Genomic DNA, 16,336 nt, shown 5'->3' on the forward strand with positions numbered 1-16,336 from the left:
ATTAGCACCTATCAAATTAGCTTGTTTCCCCTCCTAACCTCACTTTTTTATATTCACAGATACTTTTACAATAAAATAACAACCACACTTATCATCTCACAAATTCAACTGTGCAAGAACATAGGTTAAAAATAGCATATAGAAATAATACATATGTACTCGTTACAGTGAAGTACATACAAAATATAGATAGACTCACCAATAAGTACATACTCTTGGCAAATGTGTGGCTTGGTGGTTAAGGAAAGTATAAAGGGAGGAAATTATGTATTAGATCGTAGGTAAGAAAAAAAGATGGGGTTTAGCAAACTCTGTACCCTAATTGGGTACATAGTTACATGCTTTGATCAAGGTAGTTGGCTAAGAATTGTATTTGACTGAATTCTGTTAACAACACAGTACTATTGACCTTTGTGGTTAGCCCTCTCTCTCCTGTCCCCTTTTTTAAAAAAACATAGTTAAGTACACAGTTAAACTGACACTCTCATACATTGCTCTTCACTTTGCAAATTGTTACAAATACTCTAGAAAGTAATTTGATAAACTTACTGTCCTCTCTAATAGAATAATCTTTACTCTTGGAATCAATCACAATTAACCCAAAATATAGATTAAGTTTTGTGTATAAAACTGTCGCAATGTCATTTGAAGTAAAATTTTAGAAATGACCCACCTATCCAAGTATAAGGGAATATATGGATCTATCTCAAATCCTTTATCAAATACCCTGGGTTATAATAAAGTGACTTGTAAATATTATATAGTCACTTAAAAGAATATTTAGGAAAACTTGTAGCAATCTGAAAATGTTTATGGTTTGTATAAGGGGAAATTAGAATACTACATTAGAAGTGCCTCAAAATTTCCCCTCAGGGGAAGGGAAGATGAGAGAAACAGTGGGAAGAGATAATGCCAAAGTATTAACAGAATTAGTTTTGGAAGAGATAGTGTGGATATTTTTCTAAACTATTCTATAATGAAGTTATATTACCATATAATGAAAATGCATTTATTGAAATGTACCTTTAAAAAAGGAAAATGCATTTAAATAGAAAAGATATGGAAAAATAAATAAATTTAAGTAGTTAGTGAAGTCTAATCAACATATCTGCCTACTCATGTTTTTTTGAATATTTGAAAACTAAAACATGTGGGTCCCTTTGGTTTCCCTGGTCTTTTCTTCTTCAGTGAATTCATAATCAGTGCTGCTGTTTTGAATGGATTTTAAACATATGGGAACAAGAGATGGTTGAAAACTTAAATTGCCAGAGTAGAAAATGAGGTCATACCTAGTATCTGAGAAAGGACAGTGAATTTCAATGTACTTTTAACTGAAATGTCATTGAACTAGTGTATATAATTAGGAAATCTCATCTGAAAGGTGATAAGCTTGGTTTTGAAGAGTTTAATCTGAAGATCTCTGATTTTCCCCCCTTGCAGGATTTGTAGAATCCCATGGCTGCTGAGGGATTGAATTTCCCCTTATTAATGCAAATTTTACACCTCCTTCCCAGCAGGATTCTGAATCCTTGCTGGGTAGAATTCTTTCTGCCCTGCGCACTGTGGGCAAATGGATTTCTAGTGTCTGTTAAGCTTTTACACTGTGTTTAGTTTGTGGTCTCATGTCTTATATTCCATCACTAGGGTTGTTTTCTTAGGCTTTTTTTTTTTTTTAAATTACAGCTAAATAAGTCCCTTTTATGAGTTTAGGGAATGAAAGCAGTATGATTTTTTATACTAATTCGCTTCAAGTTTTGAAATCAGCAAAAGAAGAAAATAAAATCTCTCCTTGAGATCGAAAGATATTAACTTTACTTTAAAGGTGACAATGAATATGTTTTTCAGCAACTTTGACTCAGTAAATCTGAGGACCTACTATGTGAAAGTATGTCCTGGGGATACCAGGGTAAGAAGGGTCCTTGTCCTCAAAGAACTGACAAGCAGATAAGCCAAGGAGCCAGATAACTATAACAGAAGGCAGAACAGATAAGGTTCCCAAGTCACAAATTAGCATCATCAGGGGTTGGAAAAAGGAGACATTTTATCCAGTCTGAGCATGACAAAGAGTTTCATGAAAGAAGCTGCAGTTGATATGCTCTTAGGAGAATTAAGTGGAAATGAAAGAGTTATTCCAAGCAAAGAGGGAAACACGAGGAACAGCACATTATCTGGTTCCGTTCTGCTGTAACACGTGGTGTGATTAAGGAGACGGGCTAGGAACGTAGGTTGGAGCCATTTAACGAAGCTCCTGGCATGCTGGGCTGTGGTAAGGATTAAGTACTAACGGTTTGGGAGCAGAGGAGTGATATGATCAAAACTTTGCTTTAGAAATCTTTTGGCGCAGAAGGTAGTAATAGCCTGGCAGCCAGCATGCAGAACAATCAGATGACAATGAGCTCCCTTGAGAGGTAAAGGGGCCGTTGCTGGCCTGTAGTAGAAAAGTGATACAGGGATATAACCTACCAGAATTAGCAGCCCACATGTATGTCAGGGTTGAGGGGAGAAGGATGAGTCAGAGCTGTTTCTGAGGTTTCAAGCCTGGATAATTAGGAGGGTGGTGATACTATGTCTAGAAATGGGAAAGTTGGGGGAGAAACTTATTTGGGGTTGAATTTAGGCATCTTTTTTTTTTTGTCTTGTTTATTTTTTTTTAAATTAAATTTTTATTGTTCAGATTACATTTGTTCCTCTTCCCCCCCCCCATAACTCCCCTCCTTCCAGTTCCCGCCCCACCCTCCGCCCTCACTCCCCACCCACTGTCCTCATCCATAGGTGCACGATTTTTGTCCAGTCTCTTCCCGAATCTCCCATTCCCCTTTCCCCCCCAAGAATAGTCAGTCCATTCCCTTTCTATGTCCCTGATTCATTATAATCACCAGTTCATTCTGTACATCAGATTATTTATTCACTTGATTCTTAGATTCACTTGTTGATAGATGCATGTTTGTTGTTCACAGTTTGTATCTTTACCTTTTTCTTCTTCCTCTTCTTAAAGGATACCTTTCAGTCTTTCGTGTAATACTGGTTTGGTGGTGATGAATTCCTTTAGCTTTTCCTTTATCTGTGAAGCTCTTTATCTGACCTTCAATTCTGAATGATAGCTTTGCTGGATAAAGTAATCTTGGTTGTAGGTTCTTGGTATTCAGCACTTTGAATATTTCTTGCCATTCCCTTCTGGCCTGCAAAGTTTCTGTTGAGAAATCAGCTGACAGTCGTATGGGTATTCCCTTGTAGGTAATTGAGTCTCTTTCTCTTGCTGCTTTTAAGATTCTCTCTTTGTCTTTTGCTCTTGGCATTTTAATGATGATGTGTCTTGGTGTGGTCCTCTTTGGATTCCTTTTGTTTGGGGTTCTCTGCGCTTCTTGGACCTGTAAGTCCATTTCTTTCACCAGGTGGGGGAAGTTTTCTGCCATTATTTCTTGAAATAGGTTTTCAATATCTTGCTGTCTCTCATCTTCTGGCACCCCTATGATTCTGATGTTTGTACGTTTGAAGCTGTCCCAGAGGCTCCTTACACTATCTTCACACTTTCGGATTCTTTTTTCATTTTGCTTTTCCAGTTGGGTATTTTTTGTCAAATCTTTGGTTTGATTCTTGTGCTCCTCTGGTCTGCTATTGGGTATAATATTCTTTATTTCAGTCCATGTATGCTTACTTTCTAATTTCTTTATCGTAGCATCGAGGGTCTCATTAGTTTTCGTGAGGCTCTGCTCAAGTTTATAGCAAGCCCTCAAAATTGCGATTCTTAGCTCCATATCCTCCATTTCTGTCATGTTTTTTTGTCTCCGCATCTTTTATGCTTTCTTGGTGCACCCCCTTGTGGTCTTTGTGCACAGTCTTGTTCTAGCCAAGCCTTAATTGTTGTAGTTAACACTAAAGGGATTTGACCACCAGGCCGACTGGCTGTAGGAATCAGCTGTGTGGAAAACTTCAGTCCTCTGGGGAGGCGCTAATCCAGCCTTTGCCTGAGGCGATCGGCAAATGGCTCTGCGCAGGGCTTGGGTGGGGCGGGATCAACAGGGCGGGGGGAGGGAGCAGCTATGGCTGCTCTCAGTCCGTCCCCAGGGGCTCTGCCTCTCTGTCCCGGCAACCGCTGCAAACCTCGGAGGGACCGTAGCCAGACAGTCCCGCTTCTCCCGTTTGAGTCTGGGTCCCTAGAGACTCGCCCAGATCTGTAGCCCAGAGTCTGAGACTCCCTTCTGATTGAAAACGACAACCGAGCCCTCAGCCACCAGCCCGCTTTGCGCGCGCACCACCGCACCACCGTACCTTTAAATTTTCCACACTGTGCCTCCTCTGAGCCTCGGAATGCTGTTGTTTTTCCTTCTAGTTGAAGAGTCTCTCCTCAGCCAGCCTTCCTGTGGTTCTGGTTGATGTCCGTTCCGTCTTTTAGTTGTATTTTTGAAGTGGTTGTTTACGGCGGCAGTCTCCGGTGTTTACCTATGCCGCCATCTTCGATTCTCTAGGCATCTTTTTTTAAAAAAAATATTGAATTCAGAGAGGAAGATGGAAACATCAATGATGAGCGAGAATCATTGATTGGCTGCCTCTTGCACAACCCCTACTGGGGATCGAGCCCACAACCTGGGCATGTGCCCTCGTCTGGACTCAAACCTGGGACCCTTCAGTCTGCAGGTCGACGCTCTATCTACTAAGCCAAACCAGCTGGGGTGAATTTAGGTGTCTTAAGTTTGAAATACTAGCAGTGCATTCAGCTGAAGATGGCTAATAGGCAGAGGATGGCTCTTGAAAGAAAACCAGAGAGCTATTTGGGAATCAAGGCATGGACGTGACATTGATGATAATGCCTAAAGAGCCTCTTTTTTCTGGGTAAATCTGCCCATCAATTGTGTGGTAGAGAAGTGAGCATGGGGGTTAAACAGGCTCTGCTTGGTCCCATACTTAGAGTAGGAGGAGAAAGTGGAAGAGCTCAGAACTTGATTGTAGCTTATCCCAAGACTGTGGCCATAACAGCGGTTCTCAACCTGTGGGTCGCGACCCCTTTGGCAGTCGAACGACCCTTTCACAGGGGTCGCCTAAGACCATCCTGCATATCAGATATTTACATTACGATTCATAGCAGTAGCAACATTACAGTTATGAAGTAGCAACAAAAATAATTTTATGGTTGGGTCACAACATGAGGAACTGTATTTAAAGGGCCAGAAGGTTGAGAACCACTGCCATAGACTATTTAACCTTTTGGGGGCCTCTCTCAAATAAAGTCTTAAAGGCAGAGATTTTTTGTTGTTTTATTTGCTACTATATCTCTAATACATAAAACAATGTCTGGAATTGTAGGCACTTGGTAATTGAATGAATGAATGAATGGATCTATCAAATGAGGAGCAGAAATTAATTAAATTAGATATTTGTTTAAAATATAGATTTTTATTTAATTTCCCATGAAAAATAAATTTGAAACTTTTCTTCCTATATGTTTTCTATTTCTAAAAAGAGGTATTCTGCCTCACTTGGTAGCCAGAACAGGGCTGGATTATATGCTCAAGGGAAAGGGTTTATAAAAACACAGCAGGTTCTTGCTGCAAAATAAGCTCAGGCATTTGTGTTAGTTCTCCATCACAACGAGAATTTTCAGGGAGAAATTGCTTTGCTGGTTGTAGGTATATTGACTTGAGTACTCTTTGGTTCCTAGGTGCACTAATAGATCCCAAATCGAGCCTGCAACCCAGGCTTGTGCCCTGACTGGGAATCAAACCGTGACCTTCTGGTTCATGGTTCGATGCTCAACCACTGAGCCACATCGACTGAGCTATTAAAATAGTTTTAAAAGACAAATCCAACAGTGGTTGAATGTCAACCCAGGGCACATGCTGGGGGTTGCAGGCTTGATCCCCAGTAGGGGGAGTGCAGAAGGCAGCCAATTGATGATTCTCTCTCATCGTTGATGTTTCTCTCCCTTCCTCTCTCTGAAATCAATAAATACTTATTTTTTAAGATTGTTTTTTTAAAAAAACTATTTTAATATCAGATGCTTAAGAACATTTTTTGAACATTCATTTTACCTGGCTAGAAAACTAATTAAATCATGAGGTTGTATAGAATAAATGTTTCTAAAAGCTAGATCCAGTCAGAAAGACCCCAGTGGGTTACATGGAATAACCTCTGCCTGGCATAGGAAAATCTGTTAAATACCAGAGGCCCGGTACACGAATTCGTGCACCAGTGGGGTCCCTCGGCCTGGCCTGCGGGATCAGGCTGAAACTGGCTCTCTGACATCCCCTGAGGGGTCCTGGATTGCGAGAGGGCACAGGCCAGGCCAAGGGACCCCACCAGTGCATGATTGGGGCCGGGGAGGGACGTGGGAGGTTAGCCAGCCAGCGAGGAGCCACAGGAGGGCTTCAGGGCGTGTCTGGCCCGTCTCACTCAGTCCTGATCAGCCGGACCCCAGCAGCAAGCTAACCTACTGGTTAGTGGTCAGTGCACATCATAGTGAGTGGTTGAGTGGCCTTAGCATATCATTAGCATATTACACTTTGATTGAACAGCCAACTGGACGATCTGACACTTAGTATATAGGCTTTTATTATATAGGATAGAATGTTGCATTAACTAGACCAGCCAGCATGGCTCAGTGGTCATTGAGCATCACCCTATGAACCAGGAGATCACGGTTCAATTCCCAGTCAGGGCAAATGCCCGGGTTGCAGGCTTGATCCCCCGTGTTAGCACGTGCAGGAGGCAGCCGACCAATGATTCTCTCTCATCATTGGTGTTTCTCTCTCTCTCTCTCCCTTCCTCTCTGAAATCAATAAAAAAAAATTTTTTTAAATATTGCACTCACTAGGATGTACAGCCTTCCTGCTCTTTCAGAACTTTAAGCATTTTCATCATTTCCTTAATAGAAGAAAATTTTTGTTAAAGTATGTATTTAAATAACCTTGCCAACTTTTTTTAAATATATTTTATTGATTTTTTACAGAGAGGAAGGGAGAGGGATAGAAAGTTAGAAACATCGATGAGAGAGAAACATCGATCAGCTGCCTCCTGCACACCCCCCACCGGGGATGTGCCCACAACCAAGGTACATGCCCTTGACCGGAATCGAACCTGGGACCCTTGAGTCCACAGGCCGACGCTCTGTCCACTGAGCCAAACCAGTTAGGGCACCTTGCCTACTTTTTTTCACTTCATATCTAAGGTTTATTATATTCCCAAAATTTATTAAGGGGCTTCCTTTGCCATTCTTCCTGCCCCATTCTTTTTTTCTCAGCTTACCCCCACTACATTAAAAAAATTTTTTATCTTGGAAGTGTAGTAAGAGAGAATATATAATCTAGTGTATTTGTTACTAACCTTTGGTACTGTTCAGTCTCTATTCTTGTTTATTATAGTTGAAGACTATAAAATGAGGTCTAGAAGACTGGCAAGGGAGGCCAAAATGTTCTGTGTAGATGGCAACTTTTAACATATTATGGGAGCAGTAAAATGAAGTAGATAAAATTTTTTGTTAATGTAATAAAAACTAATTTTTCAAAATACCTTTATATAAAGAATAGGATTGAGTGATTTGTTTGCTACACAGGAGAAAGTTGTTTTGCCTGCCTTTGCTTCAGAATAGTATCTTTGTCTCCAATAAGAATTTGAGCCCTAGGCAGTTTTGCTCAGTGGATAGAGTGTCAGCCTGCAGAATGAAGGGTCCCAGGTTCCATTCTGGTCAAGGGCACATGCCCAGGTTGCTGGCTTGGCCCCCAATGGGGAGTGTTCAGGAGGCAGCTGATCAGTGATTCTCATCATTGATGTTTCTATCTCTCTCTCCCTCTCCCTTCCTCTCTCTAAAATCAATAAAAACATTTAAAAAATAAAATAAAAGGCAAAACAGCGCATTCATGAGAGAAGTAATTGCATTGAACATGTATCATAGAACTCAAAACAACACCCAATGGATTATAAATGTCTTGATATTTTTAAGCATTTAAATTTTTTGAGAACTGACAGTTCTGTATAGTAGTTCAGATGTTTTAGTATTCTTCAGTATTACAAAAAAAGTAAAAAAGTTGTAGAGAGAACTGAAGAAGCTATTACTAATAGATATTAGTTAGAGATATTACTTATAATATTAGAAGAACAGATTTATCCCCAAAGCTCTAGTAGTGAGAATAAATGAGACTAAGTTCTCTGAGGATATGGATATTGCCAATAAGTTATATAAAATAGTTGATTGTGTTATAAACCAGTCTTATTTTGGAAAATGAAACATCTGAACCTCTGTTGATAGAAATAATTGGAGGAGGTAGGTATATTTTGGGTAGCTTTTGATTCTCTCGAATGTGAAGCAGTATAAAACTAATCCCCTCTTTTATATGAGTATATAACAAGCAGATTAATACAGCTGCCTTCTTACAGAATATGCTCATTCCCTGAGGAACATCAGAAATCATGGCCAGGCCCTAGCTGGTTTTGCTTAGTGGATAGAGCATCAGACTGCGGACTGAAGGGTCCCAGGTTCGATTCCAGTCAAGGGTACATGCCCGGGTTGTTAGCTCGGGAGGCAGCCAGTCAGTGATTCTCTCTCACCATTGATGTTTCTATCTCTCTCTCCCTCTCCCTTTCTCTCTGAATCAATAAAAAATATATATTTTTAAAAAATCACGGTCAGACCCTGACCGGTTTGGCTCAGTGGATAGAGTGTCGGCCTGCGGACTCAAGGGTCCCAGGTTCGATTCTGGTCAAGGGCATGTACCTTGGTTGCGGGCAAATCCCCAGTGGGGAGTGTGCAGGAGGCAGCTGATCGATGTTTCTCTCTCATCGATGTTTCTAACTCTCTATCCCTCTCCCTTCCTTTCTGTAAAAAATCAATAAAATATATTTTTTTAAAAAATCACGGTCAGGATCCTTTATATACTGTTAGCCATATGACTTCATGTTCCATCAGCAAAGAAGATGAGTAAGTTATATCTTGTATGTGAGGCTTTAAAAATAATAATAACTCTTGACAACAGAAAGGGTAGAGTGAACATGGAGCCTTAAACCACTACTTTGTCACTCTTCCTTTGCTTTTTTATAGAGTACAACGTTTATAGCTTTGAACATTTCTAAGATTTATAGAATTCTTACTGGTTTCATGCAGAGCAGCAACATCATATCTCAACCCCTGCTGCTGTTTACATCAGCAGCAATTAAAATTTGATTTCTTATCCCTCATTGCAGCCTCTCCAACTCCTCATTTTTCATTTTTGTAGAGCCTTAGGACTGATATAGCTGAGCATCATGATGTTAACATCTCCTCAGCCATCTGGCACAGGGGAAGAGGCACCTAAACAGATTGTTCAGAACAAAAATCACATATGAGCAAGATCAAAATACTGTGAAATCTAAAAAGCAGGTGAAGAGAATCTGAATGATACCAAAGGTGAATGCAGAACCCAACAAGGGTTTGAATGAAAAGCCTTCATTTTGCTGGGAAAAGATCTGCCTTTAGCTTTCTCGGAGAAATACTTAATAGTGGAATAATAAACATCTAACTAAACTTTTTCTAATTCCAGACTAGAGACTGTTAACTAAAGGAATCAGGAAAACACTGTAGCCTTCCCTGCCCCCGCCCCCCCCCCCCCGCATCATTTTATATTCTTGATGTGTGAACCTGCTTTTAAAGAGATGCTTTCTTCATTCTTCTAGCTAAGAAAGCATGTTCCAGCCACTGCCACTGCTCATTTTGTCTGGGTTGAAGTCTCATGGAGGTTTGTGTTGAGAGTAGTGGGCTCCCTATTTAAGAAAAGGCATATTATCTTGATTCCTCATGCTAGGAATTTTCTGTATTGACTGTTGTCTATTTAGATTGTTCTTTAGTCAGTGAAATTATTTATAAGTATGATTATTCCTTTGTTCAATAGTCTTAACATTCTGAATTTGGTCTGCTTAGTGGCTACTGAAATTTTACTAATAGGGAAGCTAAAAGATGGTGATTTCAGCTTTTGATTTATTTATTTTTTCCTCCTTTGGTGATTTTTTTTTTCTGTGACTGGGTGAGAATGGTGAGTTCAACTAGAGACTATCAATAGACTGTCATGTATTGACTCATTAGGCTGAAATGAATGTAGTCAAGCTAACTTTACCCCAGTGCTTTGCAGCAGTTGTTCATTTAAAATCCAAAACAAGAACACTAATGTACTTGATTTTGTTATTGCTTGCTGTTGCTTCACCTTTCCTTCCCTATGTTGCTCTCATGCTTCCTAATGCCTGAGCAGACTGCATCATCAGAGCGCCGAGGAGAGTGGGAAATCCAGCCCAGCCGGCAGACCAATACCTCGTACCTGACGTCTCACTTGGCCGCAGACCGCCTTGGGGGATCAGTGCAGGTACTTACTGCCTTTATTGCCTTTCTCTGGCCTTCCCAGCTTGACTGGTAGAATGTTGGCTTGCTTCTGAAACTCAGGTTCCTTTAGAATGGAAACTTACAGCAAGGTTGAGGGTGCTTGAATATGTAACTGAATATCAGTGTACTGACTTTCTGCCTTTGTGGACTTTTAAGAGTCACTTGTTAAGATGATTGCTGGTTATTGTCATTGACTAAGGAACGTCTATATGGTTTCTGATACTGATTTCTGCTTAAACTAGTTCTACAACTTTAATCCACTCATGATAAACCATAAAAATAAGGTCAAGGTAGAAGTTGTTTAGTGTCAAGTTGATGAAGTGCAAAGACTTGAATGCATAAAGTTAAGTATTTTGGGGGTAGAGGACTGCATATGTAGCTCATTCTATGATAATATGTGCCTTAGTGCCTAACCTGAGAATGTTAATTAGTCCAAGTCAGCTGTTTCTGAGTCAGTGCCCTCGCAGTTGGGCTATTTATTTTTCCTCCTGGAATACATGTGGTCTTGGAGAATTATTTCTGACTTCATTTGGACTGTTTTGAATCTCTATTCTCTCTAGTACTTAAGAAGTACTTGTATCTCTAACTTTTCTTATGTCACTGTATTAATAATCGTAACCAAATTGTTTTTCTCATATTAAGTGACACCACCCATTGGGGCACACAAATAAACCCAGAGCTACCAAATAGAAATTCTTATAAAGGGGTAGATAAACCTTTTGCACATAGAAATGCATCTTGATAGGCTTGATTGTCTAGAATATGCTTTTACATGGAGTTGAGTCACTAAAGTTAGGACACAGGAAATTAGGAGATAGCTTTGGCCCTCTTAAATCCTCATAGAAACATTTAGGTTAAAATGATGGATTAAACACACAGATCTACTCTCACTTCTCCTGAAACACACTAACAGAATGATAAAGCAATTTTTAAAGGCATAAATTCATCTAAAAACGGAGAAAACAGAAGAGGAGGCAACAGCAACAAAATGTTAGAAGCTGGAAAGCAGATGGGCAGTTATTAAATGGCTTAGGATTCTCAAGAAAACTGAATCCCGTGCCAGGAGAGGGGAAAGCTGAGAACCTATTTACACTGGGGAATCCCCAGAAGGCTCAGAAGTTGGCCTTCTGTAAGGGGGAGGTGGATGTGGAGGGGCATGTGCTAAAATAATGAAGACTGGTTAGAAGTCAGTTTTAGAAGCCAGAGGTCCCTAGGTGCTCTTCTCCTCCCTCAGCAAAGACCAAATATGTATTCTTTTATGTTCTTCAAAGATTTATTCTTTAAAAAGGCAAATAAAGGGTCTCTGGATTAGGGGGTATGAGGCACATCTGGGGGCAGAATACCAGCCTGATAAAAAATGGAGAGTAAATGAATGTATGCATACTGACTGCCTGATTTCCCCTTTGAGTCCTTCAGAATGCTGAGAGCCAGGTGTATAGCTTCCAGGCAGGAGATTGAGTTGGCTCTGAGGAATCTGACCAGCCCAAAAGAAAATATCTGAGCATATTAACAAAATGGTTTCCCTACTAAAATGGCCCAGCCAAGTCATTCTGCAGTGAGATCCATATTTTAGAAGTCCCACCCCTGTACTCAAAGTGCCAGTTAACATTGCAATCTCCCACTTTTATATATGAGCAGACAATCAAGGATTATTCGACTTCTGAGGAAAGCCTTTAATGTGATATAGACCAAAGTAAACAACAGCAATATATATATATATATATATATATATATATATACACACACACACACACACACACACACACACACACACGTACCTTATTATTAATATCCTCAGAAACAGAAGATACTGCAACTGTGAAGCAAGGACAAGATGCTATGTTTAAAAGGAATATTCTCAGAACAATAAAAAAAAAGAGCTCTTGGAAATTAAAAACATAATAAACAAAAAACTTATACTCAGTAGTTTGGAAGATGAAGTTGTGAGGAAGTCTCCCAGAAAGTAGAGCAAAGAGACAGAGAGGTGAAAATAGTACAAAACAATAAACGATTTAAAGAGAGTCCAGGAGGTCCAATTTCTATATAGTGGGAGTTCCAGAGTGAGTAAGAACAGAGAAAGTGGAGGGGAGGAAATCATTAACAAAATAATTTCCCAGAATTCATAGACTTGTTTCCAGATCAAAGGGGCCCACTGATTGCCCACCATAAATGGGTAACAGAACCATACCAAGGTACATCGTTGTGAAATTTCAGAACACCAAGGACAAAGAGAAAATCCTTCAAGCTTCCAGAAAGAGAAAACAGTCATATGCAGAGAAAGGATCAGGATTTAGTATAGCTTCAAATTTCTGAATGGCAATACTGGAAACCAAAGAACGACGCCTTTAGAATTCTGAGGGAAAAATTATTTTCAACCTAGAATTCTGTACTCAGCCAAACTGTCAATCTGGTTGGAATATAGAATAAAGATGTTTGCAGAAATCTGTGGTCTCAAAAATTTTACTTCTCATGCACCCTTTTTTATAAAGCTACACAAGGATGTGTATTATGAAAATGAGTGAGTAGACCAAGAAAGAGGAATAAATACGTGGGATCCAGGAAACAAGAGATCTAACACAGACCTAGCTGGTTTGGCTCAGTGGATAGAGTGTTGGTCTGTGGACCAAAGGGTCCCAGGTTCAATTCTGGTCAAGGGCAGGTACCTCAGTTTCAGGTTCCTCCCCTGCCCGGGCCCTGGTCAGGGCATGTGCAGGAGGCAATCAGTCAATGTGTTCTCTCACATCAATATTTCTATCTTTCCCTCTCTCTTCCACTCTCTCTAAAATTAATGGAAAAATATCCTCAGGTGGGGATTAAAAAATAAATCTATATATATAAAAGGCTAACATGCGAAGTGTCTGCTCATCTGACCAGTCGCTATGACACACACTGGGGGCAGATGCTCAACGCAGGAGCTGCTGTGATGCGCACTGGTCATTTACAGAGAAATGGCACTGCGGACCTGGCACCCACAAAGCAACACTCGGCTTCCCCCAAGTGGGACACAGTCCCCACCACCACCCCGGAGCTACAGCCCACCAAATAGCAGCCAACACTGTCGAGACCCCATGGCACAAATTGCGGCCCCCAGCCCAGCCCAGCCCGGAAATGGAGGCTGTGGGCACCGGCTAATGATGTCACGTACCAGTGTCCAACTGCCTCTCCCTAGCTACTAGCCTCCTTGGAGTCTCTTCAGCCCAGGAACACAACTTGCTTTATAGCCAGGTGGAAACATTTTACACTTTAACCAAATGTCTGTGAAGCGTTTTCCCATGCCTCATCTCATTTAATCCTCATGGAAGTCCTGGAGTAGGTAGATAGGAGACTCAGTGGAATCCTATTTTCTTTTCATTAGCCGGAAAATGGAGATTTAGAAAGCTTAGAAACTTTACCCGACTGAAAAGAAGTAAGAAATGGTGGACCTTGAAAATGACTTCAGGTTTTCTCGCACAGAATATAGTCAAAACACTGCTGCAGTTAAATATTTTACCCTTTGCTCTCCCTGTGTGATCAATAATAATCTGCTTCATGTTGATATTTACTGCTGTGTTGCTGACAATTACCTGAAAGAGAAGTTGGGGTGCTTCACTGGGCTGGAAAAAGTTTAGCTAAATCAGAAAGCAGGTCTAATTAAGCAAGTTTATTCTATATATATAAAAGGCTACGTTGACTTGTGCATGTGTGATACATATAAAGCTCTCACTGGCGCCAATCGCACATGTGTGTTTTGATCTGTCATTGTCGCTCATGAATTTGGTTGACACTTCTATTATAGAGAAAGGGCGAATAGCGATATTAAAATAGTTCTTCTAATTAATTTCCTTTCAATGTGACCGGGCCACTAGTAAATAAATAAAAATACTTGAGATGTGTATTTCACACTTAAGTCAACATTATAAAAAAATAAAAAGAGAGAGTGATCTAACACAGAAGAGAAGGGACTCACCAGTATAATGGTAAAGTCAGGAGGTCCCAGGATAGGATAGCCTGTCCCAGACAGAGGTGGTCACAAGGCTTTGTGAGCAGTTTTACCAAAATGATGAATCAGCCCTAGCCGACGTGGTTCAGTGGATAGAGCGTCAGCCTGTGGACTGAAGTGTCCCAGGTTCGATTCCGGCCAAGGGCACATGCCTGGGTTGTGGGCTCGATCCCCAGTGGGGGGTGTGCAGGAGGCAGCCGATCAATGATTCTCTCTCATCATTGATGTTTCTATCTCTCCTTCTCCCTTCCTCTCTGAAATCAATAAAGAAATATATTTTTTTAAAAAATGATGAATCAATTAGGATTCTAATATGTCAGAATATTTTGAAAGTAAGTGTTTAGATAAATGACAGTTGGTTAGAATTAATAATTAACAACTAATGTATAAAATCTAAGTAAAAATAAAATTTAAAAGATAATTAACTTCAAGGAAAACAAGAAATTATACAGGAATACTTTATAGCACAGTTGCAAATAGCTTTTAATAGTCATAACGCAAACACTAACAATTGATCTAATGAAAATTATAGGATAAATTATAATGGGAGAATAGATGGATGGGAAAAGTGAATATAATGCCAAAAATTATTAATTAAGATGCATATTGTTCAGAGATATGTAGGTAAAAAACAAAAGAGTCAGCTATCAAGGAAGGGGGAAAGAGACAGCTGTTTTTCCTACTGATCCTTATAGAAATAATTGATTCTTTACACAGTGTATTCATATAACTCTGATAAAAATAAAATAAAATGTAACTAAAAATATATATACATATATACATGATTTATCACATTTGCAAAAAAAGTTTATTAGCCTAGCCTTCTGTTGTTGAAATGTGAATTACAACTATTTTGTAGAGTAATTTTATCAATTTTTATTAAAATCTTAAACATCTACACTTTGTGATCCACTTAATCCAATTTCAGATAAATATCCCTCAGGAATGCACAGATACTAAAGATACATGTTCTAGAATCTAGATCATGGCTGTTAAAAGAAATATTTATCACATTTGCAAAAAAAGTTTATTAGCCTAGCCTTCTGTTGTTGAAATGTGAATTACAACTATTTTGTAGAGTAATTTTATCAATTTTTATTAAAATCTTAAACATCTACACTTTGTGATCCACTTAATCCAATTTCAGATATATATCCCTCAGGAATGCACAGATACTAAAGATACATGTTCTAGAATCTAGATCATGGCTGTTAAAAGAAATACGAGTCACTTTTGTAATTTAAAATTTCCTAGTAATCACATTAAAAAAGTGAAAAGAGCCCTAGCTCAGTGTTCGGCAAACTGGCCCCTTGAGTGTGGCTCTTCCACAAAATACCACCTGCGGGCGCACACGTACAGTGCGATTGAAACTTCGTGACCCATGCCATGGGGCCAAAGAGCCGCATGTGGCTCGCGAGCCGCTGTTTGCCGACCACTGCCCTAGCTGGTTTGGCTCAGTGGATAGAGCATCAGCCTGAGGACTGAAGGGTCCCGGATACGATTCCAGTCAAGGGCACATGCCAGGGTTGCAGGCTCAATCCCCAGTAGGAGGAATGGAGGAGGCAGCCAATCAGTGATTCTTTCTCATCATTGATCTTTCCATCTCTCCTCCTCCCTTCCTCTCTGAAATCAATAAAAATACATTTTTTTTAAAAAGTAAAAAGAAACATGTGAAACTAACTTTAATAATACATTTAATCCAGTATATCTAAAATAGTTCAACATGTAGTCAATATTAAAAATATTAGAAATATTTTACATTTTTAAAACTAAGTTTTTGAAATCTGGCATATGGTTTATTCTTACATCCACATTAAAAACAAACATCTTAATTTGGACTAGCCACATTTTAAGTACTCAGTAGTCACATGTGGCTAGTAGCTACTGTATTAGACAGTGCAGCTCTGGAATGTTTATTGCTGACTTGTTTCTAATACCAGAAAATCATGCTTAGCCTAACCTTGATGACCTGCAGCTACCATGACCTACCCAGTAGGGAGTGCAGAATTCTGAGAAGTTTG

General features: G+C 39.7%; 1 protein-coding gene across 7 annotated transcripts in view; it reads left to right on the forward strand.

The window, feature by feature from the left end:
- CSNK1G1 (casein kinase 1 gamma 1) overlaps positions 1 to 16,336 on the forward strand; it is a 144,495-nt gene that overhangs the window by 109,408 nt on the left and 18,751 nt on the right. For 4 of the 7 annotated variants that reach the window (XR_002830411.1, XM_023757832.1, XM_006093401.3 and 1 more), the window contains exon 11: positions 10,209 to 10,319. The exons of the other annotated variants lie outside the window; for them this stretch is intronic. Coding sequence is in view for 3 of the 4 variants with exons in the window: in XM_023757832.1 (XP_023613600.1) it covers positions 10,209 to 10,319 (111 nt within the window). In the remaining variant the exon portion in view is untranslated. The remainder of the gene's footprint in view (positions 1 to 10,208; positions 10,320 to 16,336) is intronic. 7 annotated transcript variants of the gene reach the window in all.

Source organism: Myotis lucifugus, unplaced genomic scaffold (assembly GCF_000147115.1).
Source record: "Myotis lucifugus unplaced genomic scaffold, Myoluc2.0 scaffold_115, whole genome shotgun sequence".
Classification (NCBI taxonomy): Eukaryota; Metazoa; Chordata; class Mammalia; order Chiroptera; family Vespertilionidae; genus Myotis; species Myotis lucifugus.